This window comes from Lissotriton helveticus, chromosome 5_1, assembly GCF_964261635.1.
Source record: "Lissotriton helveticus chromosome 5_1, aLisHel1.1, whole genome shotgun sequence".
Classification (NCBI taxonomy): domain Eukaryota; kingdom Metazoa; phylum Chordata; class Amphibia; order Caudata; family Salamandridae; genus Lissotriton; species Lissotriton helveticus.
In genome coordinates this window covers 2,003,964,099-2,003,983,064 of record NC_136065.1, presented here as the reverse complement: position 1 = coordinate 2,003,983,064, position 18,966 = coordinate 2,003,964,099, and the positions used below count along the sequence as shown (strand labels likewise).

Sequence of the window (18,966 nt, the reverse complement as noted above, 5' to 3'; positions counted from 1 at the left end):
GGTAAACCCCTCCTGACCCCCTAGGATTGATGAGGGGGATATTAAAGTCCCCCGCGATTTTTCGCGGTAGAGGCGCTTCCCGGTACGCGAACCGGGCAGCTAACCGGCAGCGTAACGGGAGTCCGCCATCTTGTGTTTTTGGAGCGTCCGGTTCGCGTACCGGGTAGCGTCCCGGTAAGCGTAACAAGGGGAAGAAAACCTAGAGAAACAGTAAAAAAAAAAAATGAAGGGAATAGATTTCCAGCAAACTTGGCAAAATTGTAGGGACTGTTTGTTTGATGTGCCTTTGCAAGGCCTCAAGATATGTGCACGTGTGGATTTTGTCTAATTAAGGTTAAAAAAAATATATATATCTGTAAGCTAGCTCCGGCACGCTTACGTTACGGGTTTTGTTTGCGCTGCAGAGCCGATACGTCACGGTTATGCGACGCGTCATGAGGCGTCTCACGTGGCTACGTGATACGTCACGTAATAAAGAATATATTTTACAGCTATAGATATTAGCTTTTAAAAAACCAATGAAATTCACTGAAAAAACCATAGGTTATAGACCATATATAGTTAGGAATTTGCATTTACAAAACCTTGAAAATTCACTGAAAAAACCATAGGTTAGAGACCATATATAGTTAGCTGGACATTTTATTGACATAAAACCAATGAAATTCCATATATAGTTAGTTGCACTAACTATATATCGCGCACCCGCAATCCACTGCTGATGATGTCACATATTACATCATTCATGACATGGTCACTGATGACATCACTGATGACATCTCAAATGACATCACTGATGACATCACTGATGACATCTCAAATGACATCACTGATGACATCATGACACACCAATACCAGTTACTACATACGCACTCACTGATTCCTACGTCTACACACACATTCACTCATTCACCCATACAATCACTCATACATACAGTCACTCATTATTACAACACTATCATATGCACTCATACACCTAGTCAGTCCTGTGAAGAATCAATCACACTTCGATTTCCTCATCTATACAGTTAAACACAGAACACCATACTTTTTCACACATATACTAACACATACTTACTCTCTTATACAATCACTGATACAAGTACACATTGATATGCACAGAGTCACACACCTCCCAGCCAGCCACACACACACTCAGTCTTCCATACATCCACTCATTCTTCAATATGTAAAACATATTTAAACTTTACAAAAACACACACACTAGATGATGTCATCAGTGATGTCATTTGAGATGTCATCAGTGATGTCATTTGAGATGTCATCAGTGATGTCATCAGTGATGTCACTGACCATGTCATGAATGATGTAATATGTGACATCATCAGCAGTGGATTGCGGGTGCGCGATATATAGTTAGTGCAACTAACTATATATGGAATTTCATTGGTTTTATGTCAATAAAATGTCCAGCTAACTATATATGGTCTCTAACCTATGGTTTTTTCAGTGAATTTTCAAGGTTTTGTAAATGCAAATTCCTAACTATATATGGTCTATAACCTATGGTTTTTTCAGTGAATATATATATATATGACTACGATCTCAGCATTCTCTCACCAGAGCCCAGTCACGGATTCCATCGGCGCAGAAGAAGAGAGGAAGACCCAAGTGCAGGTGAGCAGTATTTTATTCAATAGTTTGGAGAGCCCACCTCGACATAACGTTTCGGCCTAAATATATATATACATACACACACACACACACACACACGTTGCCTTGTGTTTCTACATCTGAACACTTTGGGAAGAGATTCATTCTGAATCTTCTCCTACCCCCGAACCACCCCCGTCCCCCCCTTCCACCACAAATTGTACATAACTGCCAAGTTTCCTGGGTCAAGGACTAGTGACAAGTCACGCATGGACCTGGAAAACTTGGAAGCTGTACACATACCTCTACTCCTCTGCAGCATCTCGAATGGGAAGCCCGACCCCACCCCACTCCCTGTTCTTTGGAGATTGGTGTTTACATTTTTTCTTCTGCCTACAAAGTGAGAGGCTTTTGTAAAATCAGCTGTCTGATGAGCTTGCCGTGGTTCAAGGGGGTGTGAAAGGAAAGTCTGAAGAAGGGTCAATTGCTTTTCTAACACATAAGACAATATTAACACATATAAATTAACTGTACAAATATTTCAAAGTACATCAGCAGTTCTTAAATCACGAATCAAGCACATTCTTTAAATTCTGAAGTGATGGAAACAGATTGTAATAGGATCAAATCAAAACACTTTACTTGGTGATGAGGAAATAATAAAAATTCACTGAAACGCGATTTCCGCAAATTATCATTTGTGCGCCATATAGTTTTATCAGTAACACTGCATGTTTGTGCAAATGTAATGACTATTTCAATGGAAAATTAGCTGTCTAGTAACAACAGTGCAATACCACAACATGCTTTTGTAAGATATTACCCACAATGTGCTTCTAAGTGCACCAGCAGCTACCTCACCAGGCCCCTAATTAATGGGTGAGGTTCATTTGCTGCACTCGTTAGGTCTCGCTGAGTCTGCGCAAGCGCTGCTCTACGAGACATTTTGTAAGCAGGTTTTAAAAGTGCTGCTAGCACAGGCTTGGCCACCAGCTTGCGATTACACGCACAAGTTCGCGCGCCGCGCTCCGTCTCTCCAATGCAGATTGCTGTGACTCATGCTGGTTTGCTCGCACTCCCCCTCCCTTCTTCCCCTCTGTTTTCGTCACTTTCATCACTCCCCCCCCCGCCCTTCTCGTAACCCCTGCTTGCATTACCTCCTCCTTTGGCCCCCTGCCGTTCTCGTCAGCTCTTTTTTTAAATTGCTGTGACTCACAGTTCCTGCCACGCAACCGGTATACCCATGAACCTACCTCCTCTCCTCCCCTGGAATGCATTAGATTTTCCCACTTAGTAACGAATGTTGTTCGCCCCAAGTCACTCTGGCTGAATTAATATAAGCCAGTCCCCACTCCACGGCAGCATTTGTTGCTTTATCCATACATTTTGTTTCTTTACACCATAATACACCATCCATTAACATCACTTCAGAAGCACAGCGCCTGCCCCCGACCGGTGTACCCACATAGCTCGACCCACTCCTCCCATGTAATACCATATGTTTCAAACTTTGTTAGCGAATGTTGTGTGCCTGAAGTAACTCCGGCTGAATTAACATGAGCAAATTTCCGCCCCATGAAGTATTACCATGGGAACGAACAATAACGCGCACGCTGCTTGCGTGCCTTTATCTTGTTGTTTTTATTATTTCCACATTGCCTATCTTAGACCTTCTAGAAATGCTCATGTTTTGGTCTCTGGGCCTTTCTCATTAAATACTCTTCTTGGACAGCATTGTTACATGCCCAGCAGATAATATGCCATAAAAATAATTTGCACACTGTCCCACCAAACAGGGAAAAAATGTCGAACAAAGATTAAACATGTTGTGTGCTTTGAAACTCTGCGTTTACGCCGTGCTTGTTTAAAACACCAGCCCTCCCAGGCTCTTCCTCCTTCTCCTCCTCCCCCACTCATAAGGACCTGCTACAGCTGTCTCAGGCTCGAACTCAATCTCTCTCACGCAGAAAAAAAATTAGCTGACTCCTACTCCCCACCTAGCCCTTCAATAAATTCCTCCTCCCACCACAGTCCCTAAACTTGCAACAGCCAATCCCCCACCTCAGGGTCTGTTTTTTCAACCCCAGCCCTCCCGGGATCTTGAAGTCCCACTCCCCGTCCCACTCCAAAGATCTTGCTGCGTTCTTCCTCTGCTCAAACCAGGGCTTTAAGTGGGATGAAAAAACTGGGGGGTCTATCAAAGGGGCGTGGCCAATGTAGTTAAGGGCGTGGCTCAGAAAGACCTGCGCTAAAAAATCTGTGCTTAGCATAGTGTGCCGCCCGAACTGTATTTTGCTGTTTCTGTCATTGCATCCAGATATATGATACAAGTAAAATCATACCTACAAGACTATTGGCTTTGTCAATGGTTGTTAGTTGCACAAGATAAATTAAGCAGCAGCTTTGTCTTGTACATAATATTGAACAAGCATTGGCATATCCAATAGGTCTCGCCTTTGGGACCTTATAATTGTTTAGTTATCCAGCACAATATCCTTGGTGCAACAACATTAACTGTTGCATGGCTAAACACTTATAAGGTCCCCAAGGCGACACCTATTGGCTATGCCAATGCTTGTTTTTTTATTTGCCACATGGATTTTTCAAACTTCCCATGACTTTAGTGATGTAACATTGTTAGGAGCTCCCCGTAATGCCCCCTCCCCCCGCTCTGAAAACTGTTCCAGCTCCACTGAAGGGGAGTCTGGTCTACACCTTCCCCAGACCTATTGTATACACATTGTGCGCTCCTGGGCAGCCTCTCGAATGGAGTACCGTGTAGCCTAGTTCCACCCAGTTTTGTAGCACACATACCTTGTGCTCCTGGGCAGCTTCTCGGATGGGGAGCACCGTGTGAGGCTTGTGATCACGTGACACGCTGCAGACCATACAGATAGGCTCCTGGTCGTCTTCACAGAACAGTTTCAGTTTCTCTTCGTGTTCTCGGCACAGATTCCCCTCCTCGGGGGTCGGACTCGGTATCTGAAGCTGTTTGGTAATTTCCACCATGTTCGACATCTGCCTATTGGGGCGGAGGGTTTTACTTTGAGATATTTCCCTGCACTGAGGACAGGGGAAGTCTGTCTGCAGCCCCTCCCGGCACCTAGTGATACAGGACAGACAGAAGGTGTGTCCACACTCCAAAGACACGGGGTCTGTGAAATATTCCAGACAGATGGAGCAGGTGGCCTCCTCCTTCAGGCTCCGGAGCTGGTTTGCTGCAGCCATGTTCCTTACTGCCCGACCCGGGAGGAAGTGGTGAAGTTAAGTTTTGTTTCTCTCAGTTTGTGAAGTGGGAATGTCTGTCTCTCTCTCCTTACGCCCCTCCCACCTTCACTGGCTGCTGCACCCGCACAGAACTGCCCTGAGAGTGCCTGCAGCAGAGAAGGGACTGTCTGTGGATAAGCTGTGGTCTCATGCAGCAGAGCTGAAGCGTCTGCCTCTAACCTGAGCATATGTGCAGCAGAGCAAGGAGTGTCTGTGGGTGAGCTGCGATCGTGTTCGGCAGATCCGAAGCGTCTTCAACTTTATCTAACCTGGAAGTGACTCTGTGACTGTGTGCACCAGAGCAAGGCGTGTCCGCAGGAGAGCTGGGAGTATCAATATATGACCTCTGAGTGTCTGCATCTGAGCTGGGAGCGCCAGTAGTTTACCCGGGCCAGGATCATTAGGATCTGTACTGGAGGTGCCTGCAGGTGTGTAAGCCTGGACCTTACCGCTCCTGCGGTGCAGGGCCAGCCTTTCAGGGGCCTCACAAACTCTCAGGGGGTGGCTATATCTGTCAAAACAGTCAGAATACGCGGTCACAGCATATTGCGGAACACGTGGAGTCACCCAATCCTTTATTGGTTTAATCGGCAACACGGACGTGTGGATTGTGGCTGGAGATCTTTTAAAACTGTCCGGACTCGCGGCCACAGTGCACAGCGAAACATACGGAGTCACACAATCCTTTCTTGGTTTAATCGGCAGCGCGAAGGTTGAATTGCGGCTGGAACAAACTCATTAACCTGATACTTCGGGTCAAGTGATGACCGGAGTTCCCCCTGGCGAAGGGATTCCCGAAATGCACTGGAAACACACATTGTACACTTCACGTTGAATTCACGAGAAGCAGAATGTTATGATCAAAGTATATTGTATGCCCAATATATTAGACACAAGAAATGAGTCAAGAAGAACCGTTTTCAGTTCGTTATTATTATGAATAATTTAGTTGATGCATTGGCCAACTAATGAAATTGAGAAAAAAAATATGAAACATTATTGGAAATTGTTTACTTAAATCACTGCACCACATGGGCATGAGTAGTGCACCGTGACGTATGTGACAACCACTGGTGACAACCTCACGCACCTCCAAGTTCAGGGTGCCACAGCCGTCGCAATTTGTTTGCCATACGATGCACTTGATGCAAGGGATTGGTAGTAGGTAATACCTCTATGTTCTATACATTGCAACTACTTCTGCCAGGATTTGATAGGATTTATGGGCTGACGGACCAGGAGAAGGATAGGCTCACGTCCTGTGGCCATGTTACTTGGCCACTCCCTAAGAAGGTCATAGATAAGACCACTTTGTATTACTTTGGGTATAAGGCACTTCAAAATAGCGCACCTAATTTTCCGGACTGTGGGAAGCTTGCTCTCTATACTGTGCACTAAAACTAAGTACAGCCAAACCTTATTGGTTTACTGAGGCCAAAATGATAACACTAAATGCTCTCTTTTGTAGTAGTGTGGGCAAGCAGTTTAGGCTTCTTAAAGAGTAGTGCTAAGCATTTGTTGTTCTCGCAGAGGCAATCAATGAGAAACACACAAAAATAAATTTGAGACCAATTTAGGAAAAATAAATATTTTTATATAAATTTTGATACCAAGAATTTTATCAAGTACTTTTGTAAAAATCAATTTTAATAGGTAAGTAAAATAGTCACTTATATGCATCTTTACGCAGCAACGCTTTCTAATGGGGAAAAAAGCATATGTTGCATACAGTTATTTACGGTTGGTTTCCGGGGGTCTCCTTCAGGACTAAAGGTTGTAGGGCGCCAAGGTCCAAAGTACCACCTGCAGTCACTCCTTATCTGGCCTGAGGCATCCAGGTGCAGTGGTGCTGGTCGGGTTGGTAGCTTTGAGTGCTACGTCCCTGGACAAAACGGAGGGCCAGCTAGAAACAGGCAGCAGAGGGGGACTTGAGGACAAGTCCAGGAACTCCCAACAGGGGGCTCAGGTCATAAGGGTTCTGGGAGCAAGAAAGCATAGTTGATTCTTTATAACCCAGGCTGGGCCACCCAGGTTCAGAGTAGATAGGTCGTCTGGGCTCGGTGTGTCAAAGACCCTCGCAGTTGTAGGTCTCGCCGGTTGAAGGTTCAGAAATCAGGATAGTTGGGCCACTCTGGAAGTGAGTCTCAGCTGTACTAACGTCCCACGATGGCTACTCAGTTTCGATGCAGTGGGAATCTGGACTGGACTCAAATGAGTTTCGTTTGTTGAAAGGGGTCTGGTATACCATGTATTGGAGCTGTGAGGTTCCGGTCGATCCTGGTGTCCTCTCACTTCTGGAGTACAGGTGCCTCTTCCTGGATAGCTGCTGCCTCTAGTGGGCCAGTAAGCTGCAACACGGTGAACCCGACTCCGCTTCTTCTGAGCCTGCGGATTGAAGGGGAGTAGTACCTCTACTCCAAGGGAGATTGCTGCAGTTTGTGAAGGGCTGGCAGTCTACCAGGGTTCTTGGCAGATGCTCAGCTGCAGGATGAGTCACGCGGACTCGATTATTGAGACTAGTGCAGGCAGACAGAGTTTAGCGCCAAAAGTCCACAACAAGTGTTAAGTTCTCATTCTCTCATGGATCTCCTTTATCTTCAATAACACTACAAAGGGCTACCGGTCAACACAAAGTAGGACAAGAGAAATGAAGGTACAAAGTCGTGGAGCAATACAAACACAGTCTTACTGACTTAAAGAGAATCCCATCAGCCCACCACTCTAGCGGAGCATCGTCATTTGGGAATGTTCGCATGAACTCTGTGCAGTCCACCTCTCATTCGAGGGAACATAGCTGCACTTGGTTCAACCGATGGAGGCCCATCCTATAGCAATGTAAACAAGGGTCGACATGTTTCAGTCGTCTAGGTAGTAGTAACCCGGCTTTCTTCAGGACCAGAATAAATATTGACCAAGCCTTCCCCTTTGGCTTGGTCAATACCCTCCAAGCCCAGAACCTATTATGCAAAACCTATGGCCATCCACGTGCGCTCTAAAAATCATTTTTATCATATCATATCATCTGAATCCAGATAAGGCAAACATCCAGCCCGAGCTAGGGGAAAACCCGGCATTTACAGCACTGGAGGGGTACAAGTTGATTCAGTCAAAAACAGAGCTCCTTTTGTTTAACTGGGCAGAGGATGACCTTCCGAAGGGCTAAAATTTCTGCCATTACGCACCATTAGATATTTGGGCTTATATGTTACACCTGATTTTTCTCAATTGTTTCAACTAAAGTACGTAAATACACTTACTAAAATAAAAAAAACCTTTTAGAAGGATGGTCACTTTTACCTCTGACTATAGTAGGCCGAGATTCCCTAGTACAAATGTCTATACTTCCTTTGCTGGTATTTCTGTTTCTAAATGTTCCTTTAAAAATACCAATCTCATACTTTAATGAAGTGAATAACATTATCCGTGAGTTTTTATGGGCGTCCCCCTGGTCAAATTATCCATTTTACAATTAGATGTAGAGCAGGGGGGGCTTGCACTACCTCACTTTTCCACTTATTATCAAGCTGCGTTAGTATACTAACTCAGCTAGCAGCCCCTTCCTCGAAAATTGATATTTTTTTGTCAAGTCTTATGCTAACAGAAAGCGCAATTAAGCTACCAGCATTTTTGAACACTACAAAATTACCTAAGAAAACAAGATTTAAGGTTGTGAATATAATTGCAAATCGTACACAGCGGTTCGATAAAAATTACAATGTTCCAACATGCCACGCATACACCTCTCTTCAAGACTGTGAGTTATGGGGTCTTCAGCTTTCGTGAAAGGGAATGCAGTCATAGAATAATCTAGGCTTTCGTAAGCTAGGTGATTTCTATAACGGTACCAATTTGATAGCATGGGAATCATTTGTATTGCAATTCGAACCTCAAAGTCAAGATCTGTGGTTAAGCTTTAGGCAAATAACATGCTTTCGTATAAATAATTATGCAATAACTAATGAGCATGAAAGAATATTCCTAAAAGCATCCTTTGAGTTGAATCTGAGTGGTGTTGGAAATTGGTATCGGCTACTGCGCCAGGGTCCGAATAAGAGAATCATTGAGGCAATGCTTCCTAAAATTGCCCAGGTAAATATTTGTAGATTTAACATTCAGGAATGGCAGCGAGTGTGCCAGTTTGGGAGTAAAGCACTGAGGGCGGCCAACTTCAAAAGAATGCCTTTTCTTTATAGATGGTTTGTCTATTATACTCCCCTTAGGTTACATAAATGGTTTCCCTCAATCCCGAATTAATGTTTTAGATGCAATTTGGCTGGGGCAGGAGACTGGATACATATATTTTTAACATGTCATAGACTGTAACACTTTTGGGAGGAGGTGTTTAAATGTATTAGCTGTTGTATGTCTTTGGTGATCCTACCCTCAACGTCGCTGGCCTTATTTGGCTTTTCTTGCACAGGTAGCCAGCTACCAAAACATAGGCAATAGTTTGTTTTCATAGCAATAGTGGTAGCCAGATCCCTGGTGATGCAAAACTGGAGATCACCGAAGGTACCTACAATGGGCCAGTGGTTTCCTAAGTTGGACCGGACCTACCAATTTGAAGAGGCTTACTCAAAAAGGGTAGGGGGCGCATAGTAGATTTAGGGTGACTTGGGAAGGCTATTTTCTGGTCACATATGCAAATGAGAACGAGCAAAGTAGGCTATGCTCAATGTCAGTAGTTCCCAACTGTGCGCCGCAGCTCCCCGGTGTGCCACCAAAACCAGCCAGGGGCGCCGGGGCCGCAATTACTGAACCGAGTCCCTTATGAATTATTCTGGCCTTTTGGGTGCAGGCCGGGTATGCTGAGTCTGGCGTCCACTATGTGGTGCATTTGTTGCAACGTGAGAATATTTCATACCTAATCATGAACATCATTTATTTGTCCTGGGGGCTCTCGGAAAGCAGTTCTGCCCATCCAGAACAAAGTACATTACCCACCTGTATTTATAACAGCATCAAATAAGTTTGTTTTTAGGTGTTTGAAGTCACTCAAAGGTGTTTTCAACATAAAATATCTGTGCGAGTTAGGCAGTGCGTCATATAATTTTATTATAGCCTTATAGCCTGCCTTAGCGGGCAATACCGTCTATTAAAGGCCTGCTCCGAACGTTAAAATCCCGAGCCGAAGGCGAGGGACTTTAACAAGGGACTGGTATTTTAATAGCCGGTATAGCCCTGCTACGAAGGGCTATAAGGCTATTAGGACATTCTGCCACTAGAGGACAGAATGGTCTAACAAATAAAACGAAGGCCTCTCGGAGCTCGAGGGGATTTCAATCCCCTCGAGCTCCGAGAGGCCTTTGTAAAACATTGGAGTATTGCTCTGCGGGCCTTTACCGGACTGTAGAAGCATGGAGCACTCCATTGTCTACAATGGAGCTCCCAACATTAACATTCCAATGTTCTAATATATATTATAGTGCTGGCGCACCAGTGAGCCTCTTGCTATAAAAACAAGACAACATTGTGAAACATGACTTAATCCACTTGTCATGTAAGTCTCAGCTGACGTATTGCTTGGCTGTAGGGGCAGGGAAGACTGTACTGCAGTATGCACTGTTTGACATTGATAAAGAGCCTTCTGTTAACATGCAGCACTTTGTATTCCAGTAGGGTCAAGTAACAACTTGTTTGAAATAGGATTATCTTTGTGAGACCTTCAGCGCAATGAAGGAAGTTTTACTTGTGACTGCACTCTACAATCAATGCATACTTGTTTAAGCAAACTGCAACTTAACTCTGACTAAAATACTTTTTAAATGAAAAATAAGCAGACTGTAGCAGTGCTTTTCAGCTGTCCATTGAGCCCAAAGGAAACAATTATCACGGAAATAAATTAATATTGATGTGTATGCCTAACTAAAGAATAACCGGCAGAATACCTTTTATGTGTGAAACCTTTTCATACATGTTTAAGTCATGTCCCCAAGGTTCATAAGATATGTCAATTATGCAATTATGTATTTCAATCTGATGTTTTGAAATATAAACTAACTTGCACAGGGTTGTCATTTATATAACTTGACACTGGAGTTTTTGAGTACTTCACAGTCTCTTATAAATGGGGAGATATGTTTGTTGACTCCTCGTGTACTTAGTCCAAACCATCCAAAATGGATCCATCAAGTTTATATAAGGTTTCTCTAGTCTCGGTAATGCAGGCGTAACCTTTTTTTTTTCCATTCCGAAAAAAGGAGCAATAACTGGGGACACTGAGGACAGAGCTAAGAAAAAATATATACCAGAAGCAAACAAGCATTGGAAAAGTAAATAGGCCTTGCTTAAATGTGCTAACAAAGTCAAACAACATTTATACCATCATTTGTTTGCATGCTGCACATGCTGTATTTGCATGCATTAGCACAGTGTTTTTTAAGCTTTTGACATGTGTGGACTCCCAGTGAATCATTATTGGAAGCTGAGGACCACCCACTGAGTCGTTATTGGAAGCCAGGGTCAGCCGGCCTAAGCAATTTTTGTGAAAAAATACAAAAACACCAAACAGATACTCAAATATTCAAATATTTTATTTAATTCAAAAGCAAATATAGAAAAAGTTTACAATTTAGCATTTTTATTTATATGTACGTTGTTAATTTTCTATTGATTCTATTTTAATAATATTTAACTTTGTAAAGCATTTATGGACACCTTGAGTAGGCCTCACGCACCCCTAGCTCTGACCACAGGTTAAGAACCACTCCATTAGTAAATTAAAGCCAAACCTGTTAGCTTTGCCAATGCCTGCCATCCAAAGCAATCCGTTACTAATGGCCACTCTTGAGTCAAAAAGATACAGTATAGCAAGCCTTTATTAGAAGTTACCAAAAAAAAGTAATGTAATGGGGAGCCGCGGCCACTGGCCTATTGGTCATGGGAGCCGCTGGTCAAAAAAGTTTGGGAACCACTGCTCTATGTAATGAAATACGAGGTGTTCTATTCTACAAAGTTTTTTTTAACCATTAGATCATTGTCAGTTTTTAGCAATTTTCTTTGTATTCTTTTATCTATTTTCTGGGTAATTCATGTTTTGTTATAAAGAATGCTAGTTATATATTATGTAAAATAGAATATGAATTTATGCTATTTATTGTCTAATGAATTGTGAGATAGTTTTTTTTTTTTTAATGTTACTCTTTTATGTACCATGATTATTATGCCTGCTCTTTTCCGCTAAGAAAAAAGAATAAAAAAAAAATCCCCCGAAAAAGTTTGAATTAATTTCATTCAGATGTTTTTGGTGTAGTAGACAGCAAAAGTTCCAACTGTACGTGGAATAGAAAAATATGCTTTTAACCTCTCTTTTACCATTACTCCCCCCAGTTGCGTCCACTTGGTAATAGTTATACACTCTAATTTTCTACAGATTCATCAAAGTTATTAGTAAATCAAAAAGTCTTTTTCAAGGGAAAGCAGACATTACCATAACCACAGAGTGATATACGTATGCATGAGAATTAAAGCAACCAAAATTTGATGTAGACTCTGAAGTGCACCTCATTGCTCAGAATTGATTTCTTTAATCAATTATTAAAATTGCAATCACTTCTTAAACAAAACAAAGAACTGTAGTCTTCAACATATATTCTCTCCTCGGGCTGATTCTTTTACAGATGCCAGATTTTGTGAACTGAAACTTTCAATACACTTCAGTTCTGATAGATGCCATTTTCTCTTCTGCAAAAATATGAAAAACAATATTTACTGAGGTTAGGTTTTCAAAGCATTTGAAGAAAGAGAGCTTACATCTTATTTTGTTTTACTTTCCAATATTTACACAATACGGTGCATAAACTCTCTCAATTTCCAAACAGAATAAAGGGGTTTTTGGTTCTATCATAATGTACTGACATTTATCAGACCTTGAACGTTGGGAGTTTCATTCGGGAAGACAGAAAAAATTTGGATAAGGATCTGAACTGGTTGTTATAGTTTTATTGAGCTGTATTCAAATTACTATACTAATAAGGCCCTTATTATGAGTTTGTTGGGTTTTTTGTGGGGATACTGGAGGGTTAAAATTTCCAATGCTAGATGGTATTCACACACTTTAATTCCATAGTTTATAGTTTTCTCCCCGGAATAGTAATTAATCGTATGGTCCCAGAGATACTAGGTCCATTTCAATTCTCCATCATGGGAATCTTCAAGAAAGTAAAAAATAACTATACAACTCCCAATACTCCCGGGTGCAAACAACAAAGACGGACTGTGTTGTGTCCTGTAAAGGTAGACACCAGCAGCCAGGTAGAGTTTTCAAGTCTTCTTTATTATGTATCAGTCGAGGTTACACAAATCTTAAGACCAGCCAGCTCTAGGGTGGTACCAGCCGCACCAGGAGCAGCCTGCCTAGCTGCTCAGCCCATATCCCACACTGGCACCTACGCATTCCACGCATCACAGTCACACCAACATTCCATTACCATCTCTCACTCTGGCTGAGCACCTAGGAGGACCTAGGCTGATTACATGTAAATGTAATACTTAGGATCTAACATTATCCCTTTCCTTTTAAAAGTGAAAACAAAAATTACAATTCTAAAGAACTATACACAAGAACACGTAATGTTCGGAACTCAGGGATGCAACTAGTAGGGTAAATTCGACATATAAAATGTGCATCATTATCCTCCATCCTTCCTCATGAAAATGATTAAAACATTTCAAAACGTGAAATAAATGTTTTAATCACAAACAATTTTACAACGGAGAGAAGCCAAACAAATAGCAACTTCGCAAGAGTGGAAAGACTGCGTATCTTTTGGAAGGAATAAAATTGTCAAGCAATAATAAATACCAAGCAATAATAAAATTGCAAGCAATAACTCCATCCTTCCCCCAAAAAATTGGAAAAATAAAGTAGTGAAAGGTGGACACACCCACGACTAACACCCAAGGCCAGAAAGTGACAACAAGGGTGAAGCAACAACAAAAATACACGTGTAGCACAATATGGACCACACAGAGGGTACACACAGTGAGGCGCAGGGCGACTTACACCCGACAACATCTGAAGCGTGGGCGATTTACACAGGACAACACATGATGCGCAGGGCGACTTACACACAACACTGCAACATGTGATGCGCGGGGCGACTTACACACATACAAACAGACAAGACGTGCAGCGCAAAATGACTTACCACACATCAGACCACAGAAAAGAGAAGACGTACAGCGCGAGAAGACAAACACAACAAAGAGAAAAATGGGACTACGACCCGTGGACAGACGCCCAATAAAGGGATGTACCCTACCCAACCCTGTAAGGGCTAACACCATAATCAGGTACAAGGGAGCTCATCCATATACCTACCCCCATGTAGGGATCACTAGCTGGGGAAAAAAAACGGTGATAGAACTGTTGCCTTTGTCCCAAACACATCCCTCACTTAAGGGAACAACTGTGATGACCACCCTCTAGAACACATAGACGACCAACTTAAAACTGTGGCATCACGTAATTCAAATGAAACTGTACCATAGATAATAAAAATACAATACGATTAACTATACAACTGTGACCTCCCTCCCGACCAGTACTTGACAAGAACATCCCTTGCATAAGGATACCTATGCTTACTAAATAAATGAGCAGCTAAACCTATGACCTAATCCTACATGTAAGGGATGTAACAACAAATGTAGAAATGTAACTACAAAATGTCATATTATACACTGCCATGACGTCCATGCAATGAGCAACAAGTCCACGAAAGAAATGACCCAACATAGAATGTAACTGATCTTAGCAAAAACATAAAATTGACTATCAGATACAGTGGCGTAACTCATTTAAGACTACACAAAGTATTATCCATCAGTCTTAGATGCAACCCACAAAAGCCAGGTGCATCTCAAGCTCGATGTAGTCACACGCATCAGGGTCATCACCCTGCGCTTGACTCTAGCAGCATTTAACAGACCACTGCTAAATTATTCCACACACCAAGGCAATAGCAGACTCCCAGCTACTCCATGTATTCTCTCAAGCTGACACCTCGCCCCGCGGACTGTCCTTGCCCAAGTCGACTCTCCACCAATCTGCAGACAGTCTTGATCAATATCAAAATTCCCTCACTTGTGGCAACACAAACCGCTTTGTTGAACTTTTAACCACTTCGTTGCACTATTCACATGAAAGACTCTCGCATTCCAATCTTCATACTCCCAAAGATGGCGGCACGTAGTTACGGCCATGCTGGGTGGCTCACGGCACGTAAGTGCACTAAAACGTCCAAAGGCATAGCTGAACCTGCCAGGAACGTCACAACTGAAGATTCCACAATCGTGATGGAAGGATGTCACTGAAGAAACAGCACACAAACACCAAGTTGAAGGTAAGCTTGATCGCGCATTCCATTTTAAAATACGCTGTTGCAGTTGAACTGCCATTGCTGCCACAAACGTAAGAAAACCCATTGAAAATCCACAAAACATGTATGTTCAAGTATTGTAGAAATGTGAGCAAGAACCGGCTCCAGCCACAATTTTAATTCCAAACGAAGCAAGAGTTCCATATGTAGTGTAGTTCCTATATTCCCAATAGGTTCTGCGCATTGGAATAACATAAACGATAGTTTAGACGTAGGACTTAGGTCGACTAGGTCTCTATTGAATATGTTAGACTTAATTATGAATGCCAGGTAGCTCAGAGTTCACTAGAAACTTTCTCGAATTCACAAGAAGGGATTAGTTTCTGACAACCGCATAAACATGACAACTTTGCTCCCCCAAGAATGAATATGCTACTTACCAGTATGCATCTGTTCTTGGCATGTAGGGCTGCTAACATTCATATCTATTGCATAGATCGCCGCCTAGTGTTGGGTCCGGATGATTGCACATTGTTTTTTTTGGTTTTTTTTTTAAAACCTTTATTTGCATCAATAGGATAGACAAGCGTGGGCCCACAACCAATCCGGCCGGCCACAAGTCAAAAAATGATCAAAGGCAAAACAAGCGATACAAGGCCAGCTGGCAGGCAGGCAAACATATTTAAAACAGTGCTAAGGATAGGACAAGCGACATTAACGGCCCAACATCAGGATCAGTAAGGTCCATTTTATAATAAGGGGACAAGGCTCATGGCAGACTCATAAAAATACAGGAAAAACCAATAAACAAAAATACACCCTCACCAAAATGGGAAGAGGAGGGGGGGGGTAGGAGGACGTGAAGACACGAGTCTATCGTAGCCCAAAACAAACGCAAAATATAGTAAATAAGCATACAAGTACTACCAGCATCTCATGCCCCCCATCCGATAACACGCTAACCAAGGCAAGGGGAGCGGATAAACTGCACGATCGAAACCTACTCGCCATACGAGCCTGGGGAAAAAAAGGGGGAGGGAAGGGGGAGGGAAAGGGGGAGGGAAAGGGGGAAAAAATAGGGGAGAAACAAAGGGGAGGAAACCAATAAGGGCAAGAACAGGGAAAGGGGAAGAAGAAGGAACATAAAAGGAGAAACACAATCGTGCAAGATCGGCGCCACCCCGGGCCAGGCATCCCGCGGCTAATAATACAGAAGAAAGTAGAGAGCTAGCGAGAAAAAGGGTGTGGCAGTCGCGACGGAGCATCGAAACTGATAAAAGTGGCATAGCAACAGACCCCAACCCACTCATGCCAGAGAAGCGAGGACAGAAGCGGCACCGCTATAAAGGGACAGAAAAGGGCCATAGAACCAAAAAAGAAACATATGAAAGACCCCGCCCACCCGTCCAACCCCCACCCCTGTAGAAGGCTACGGCCTACCCTCCAAACAGCGTGCCTGTCGCCCTAATCCGAAACCCGAAATATAGTAAAGAAAGAAAGTAGAAATTGCACATTGTTGTCCTGGAAGAGTCTTCGAAGTATCACGAGATAGGTGGCTCCTCCCCTGGACTACAGTGCGCATGGGCATCGGCTCCATCCCCAGATTGTTTTTAGCCATTGTGGCAGAGATGGAGTGAAATAGTGTAAAGGATGTCCATGCTAATGATGAATGCAAGAGAGTGTCTGCAGCCGCTACGGGCACCGGGGAGGAGGGCGGGCGATATGAATGTTAGCAGCCCTACATGCCAAGAACAGATGCATACTGGTAAGTAGCATATTCAGTTCGAGGCATGTGGGCTGCTAAATTCATATCTATTGCATAGAATACATAGCAGTCCCTCCATTAAGGGCGGTTGCCCGTGCCAGCTGCAGAAGCTTGAAAAAGTGTTTTGAGAACAGCCTGTCCTACAGCTGCTTGCTGTTTGGAATGCACATCTACACAGTAATGTTTGGTAAACGTGTGTGGTGTAGCCCAAGTGGCTGCTCTACAAATGTCTTCCAAGGGAATGTTCCCCAGGAACGCCATGGAGGCCCCCAATTTGCGTGTGGAGTGCGCCCTTGGGGGTATTGTTAAAGTGCGTTTAGCTTTTTGATAACAGATTTGAATGCACTTAACGATCCATCTGGCTATTCCTGCTTTGGAAATGGGGTTGCCTTTGTGCTGTGGTGAGAAGGCAACAAAAAGTTGTTGTGTCTTTCTAAAGTGTTGAGTTCTGTCAATGTAGTACATTAGCGCCCTCCTAACGTCTAATGTATGAAGCATTCTTTCTGCTACCGTTTGTGGGTTTTGGAAGAATGCAGGCAGGTCAATAGTTTGGTTGATATGAAACTGTGACACCACCTTTGGAAGGAATTTAGGGTTAGTGCGGAGCACTACCCTGTTGGAATGTATTTGGATGAATGGCTCTTGGATTGTGAGCGCTTGCAGCTCGCTAACACGTCTGAGCGATGTGATAGCAATGAGAAAAGCCACTTTCCACGTCAGAAATTGAATTTCGCAGGAGTGCAGTGGCTCGAAAGGTGGGCCCATCAGCCTAATGAGGACTACATTGAGGTTCCACACTGGAGCTGGTGGTGTTCTTGGAGGAATGACTCGCTTCAGTCCCTCTAGGAAGGCTTTAATGGCAGGCACCCTGAAAACAGAGAGGTGCTGCCTATTCTGGAGATAAGCCGCTATGGCGGATAAATGTATCCGAATGGAGGCGTACGCTAGATTGCATTTGTAAAGATGTAACAAATAGCAGATGATGTTAGGAATGGATGCATCCAGCGGGTTGATATTGTTGTCAGTACAGTAAATGACAAACCGCTTCCATTTCGCTGCATAGCAAGCTCTGGTCGTTGGCTTCCTTGCCTCGCGGATGATGTCCATGCATTCTGGAGGCAGGTTGTGTGATGTATTCCTATAGGTTCTGAATCGATCCCCCTATTCCTGACCCTATTCTGGTTAGTAAACTAACAAGTTAACTAGTAATCAGCCCATGAGGCAGAAAATCCCCATGATGCAGATACCGTTATCTGACGCAGTCACACTATGGCACAGGAACGTGTTATCTGATTAGGTCATAACGCTTGCGATCTAATTAGACAAGCGATATTCCTCCAGCCCCTGATAAGGCATACGGAGTTCTCATAACAAATCAAACCTATGACAACCTGGGCAAAACCCTGCGGCCATTGTTTTGATTTCACCGAGAACTTCAGTAAAAGAATGTGCTAACGAGCAAGTCATATGACATCCTTATTGACGTATCTATGTCCATCCTTACGTCAATCTCGGCACCTTAAAGGTATAAATATTACCGATCTTGCCCTATGCAAACACACGCGTGGTGACGAGACGGAGCAGCCATACTTGCCGAAGCCAAGAGCAGAGCAGACCCCGCTGGCAGCAGCCCCGCCTTCCTGACGCGCTGAGAGACGCGCTGACTTCTCCTGCCGAGAAATCCAGCCCCGGCGTTTCTGGGTAGCCCTCGCAGGCAGCCTGGAATATCGAGACCAGAGAGAGAGATACCATTCCTCATTCATCCTAACTTCCAGGTACAGAACTGAATAACCCCTCACAGAGAATTCTTAAGTTATTCACTTGGCAAAAACAAACTTAACTTAAACTGTAACTTTCTATTCCCGCCCACGTATTAGGCTTAGGTCAGGTACACGGGGTAGGCGTATCTAGAAACACCAGTTGAGTACGTTTAGTCAAATGTATATGTGTATGTAATATATTTTATTCATTTTAAAACATCTTATGGCTTAGAAACCA

At 43.3% G+C, this 18,966-nt stretch overlaps 2 protein-coding genes across 2 annotated transcripts in view; both read right to left on the bottom strand.

The window, feature by feature from the left end:
* LOC144756165 (E3 ubiquitin-protein ligase TRIM39-like) overlaps positions 1-4,868 on the bottom strand; it is a 115,038-nt gene extending 110,170 nt beyond the window's left edge. Inside the window, exon 1 of the mRNA XM_078645745.1 lies at positions 4,429-4,868. Coding sequence (XP_078501871.1) covers positions 4,429-4,842 — 414 coding nt within the window. The 5' untranslated portion in view covers positions 4,843-4,868. The remainder of the gene's footprint in view (positions 1-4,428) is intronic.
* A 6,642-nt stretch (positions 4,869-11,510) lies between these two features.
* Positions 11,511-18,966, bottom strand: part of LOC144753943 (E3 ubiquitin-protein ligase TRIM39-like) — a 244,063-nt gene continuing 236,607 nt past the window's right edge. Inside the window, exon 8 of the mRNA XM_078641470.1 lies at positions 11,511-12,564. The gene's annotated coding sequence lies outside the window, so the exon portion shown is untranslated. The remainder of the gene's footprint in view (positions 12,565-18,966) is intronic.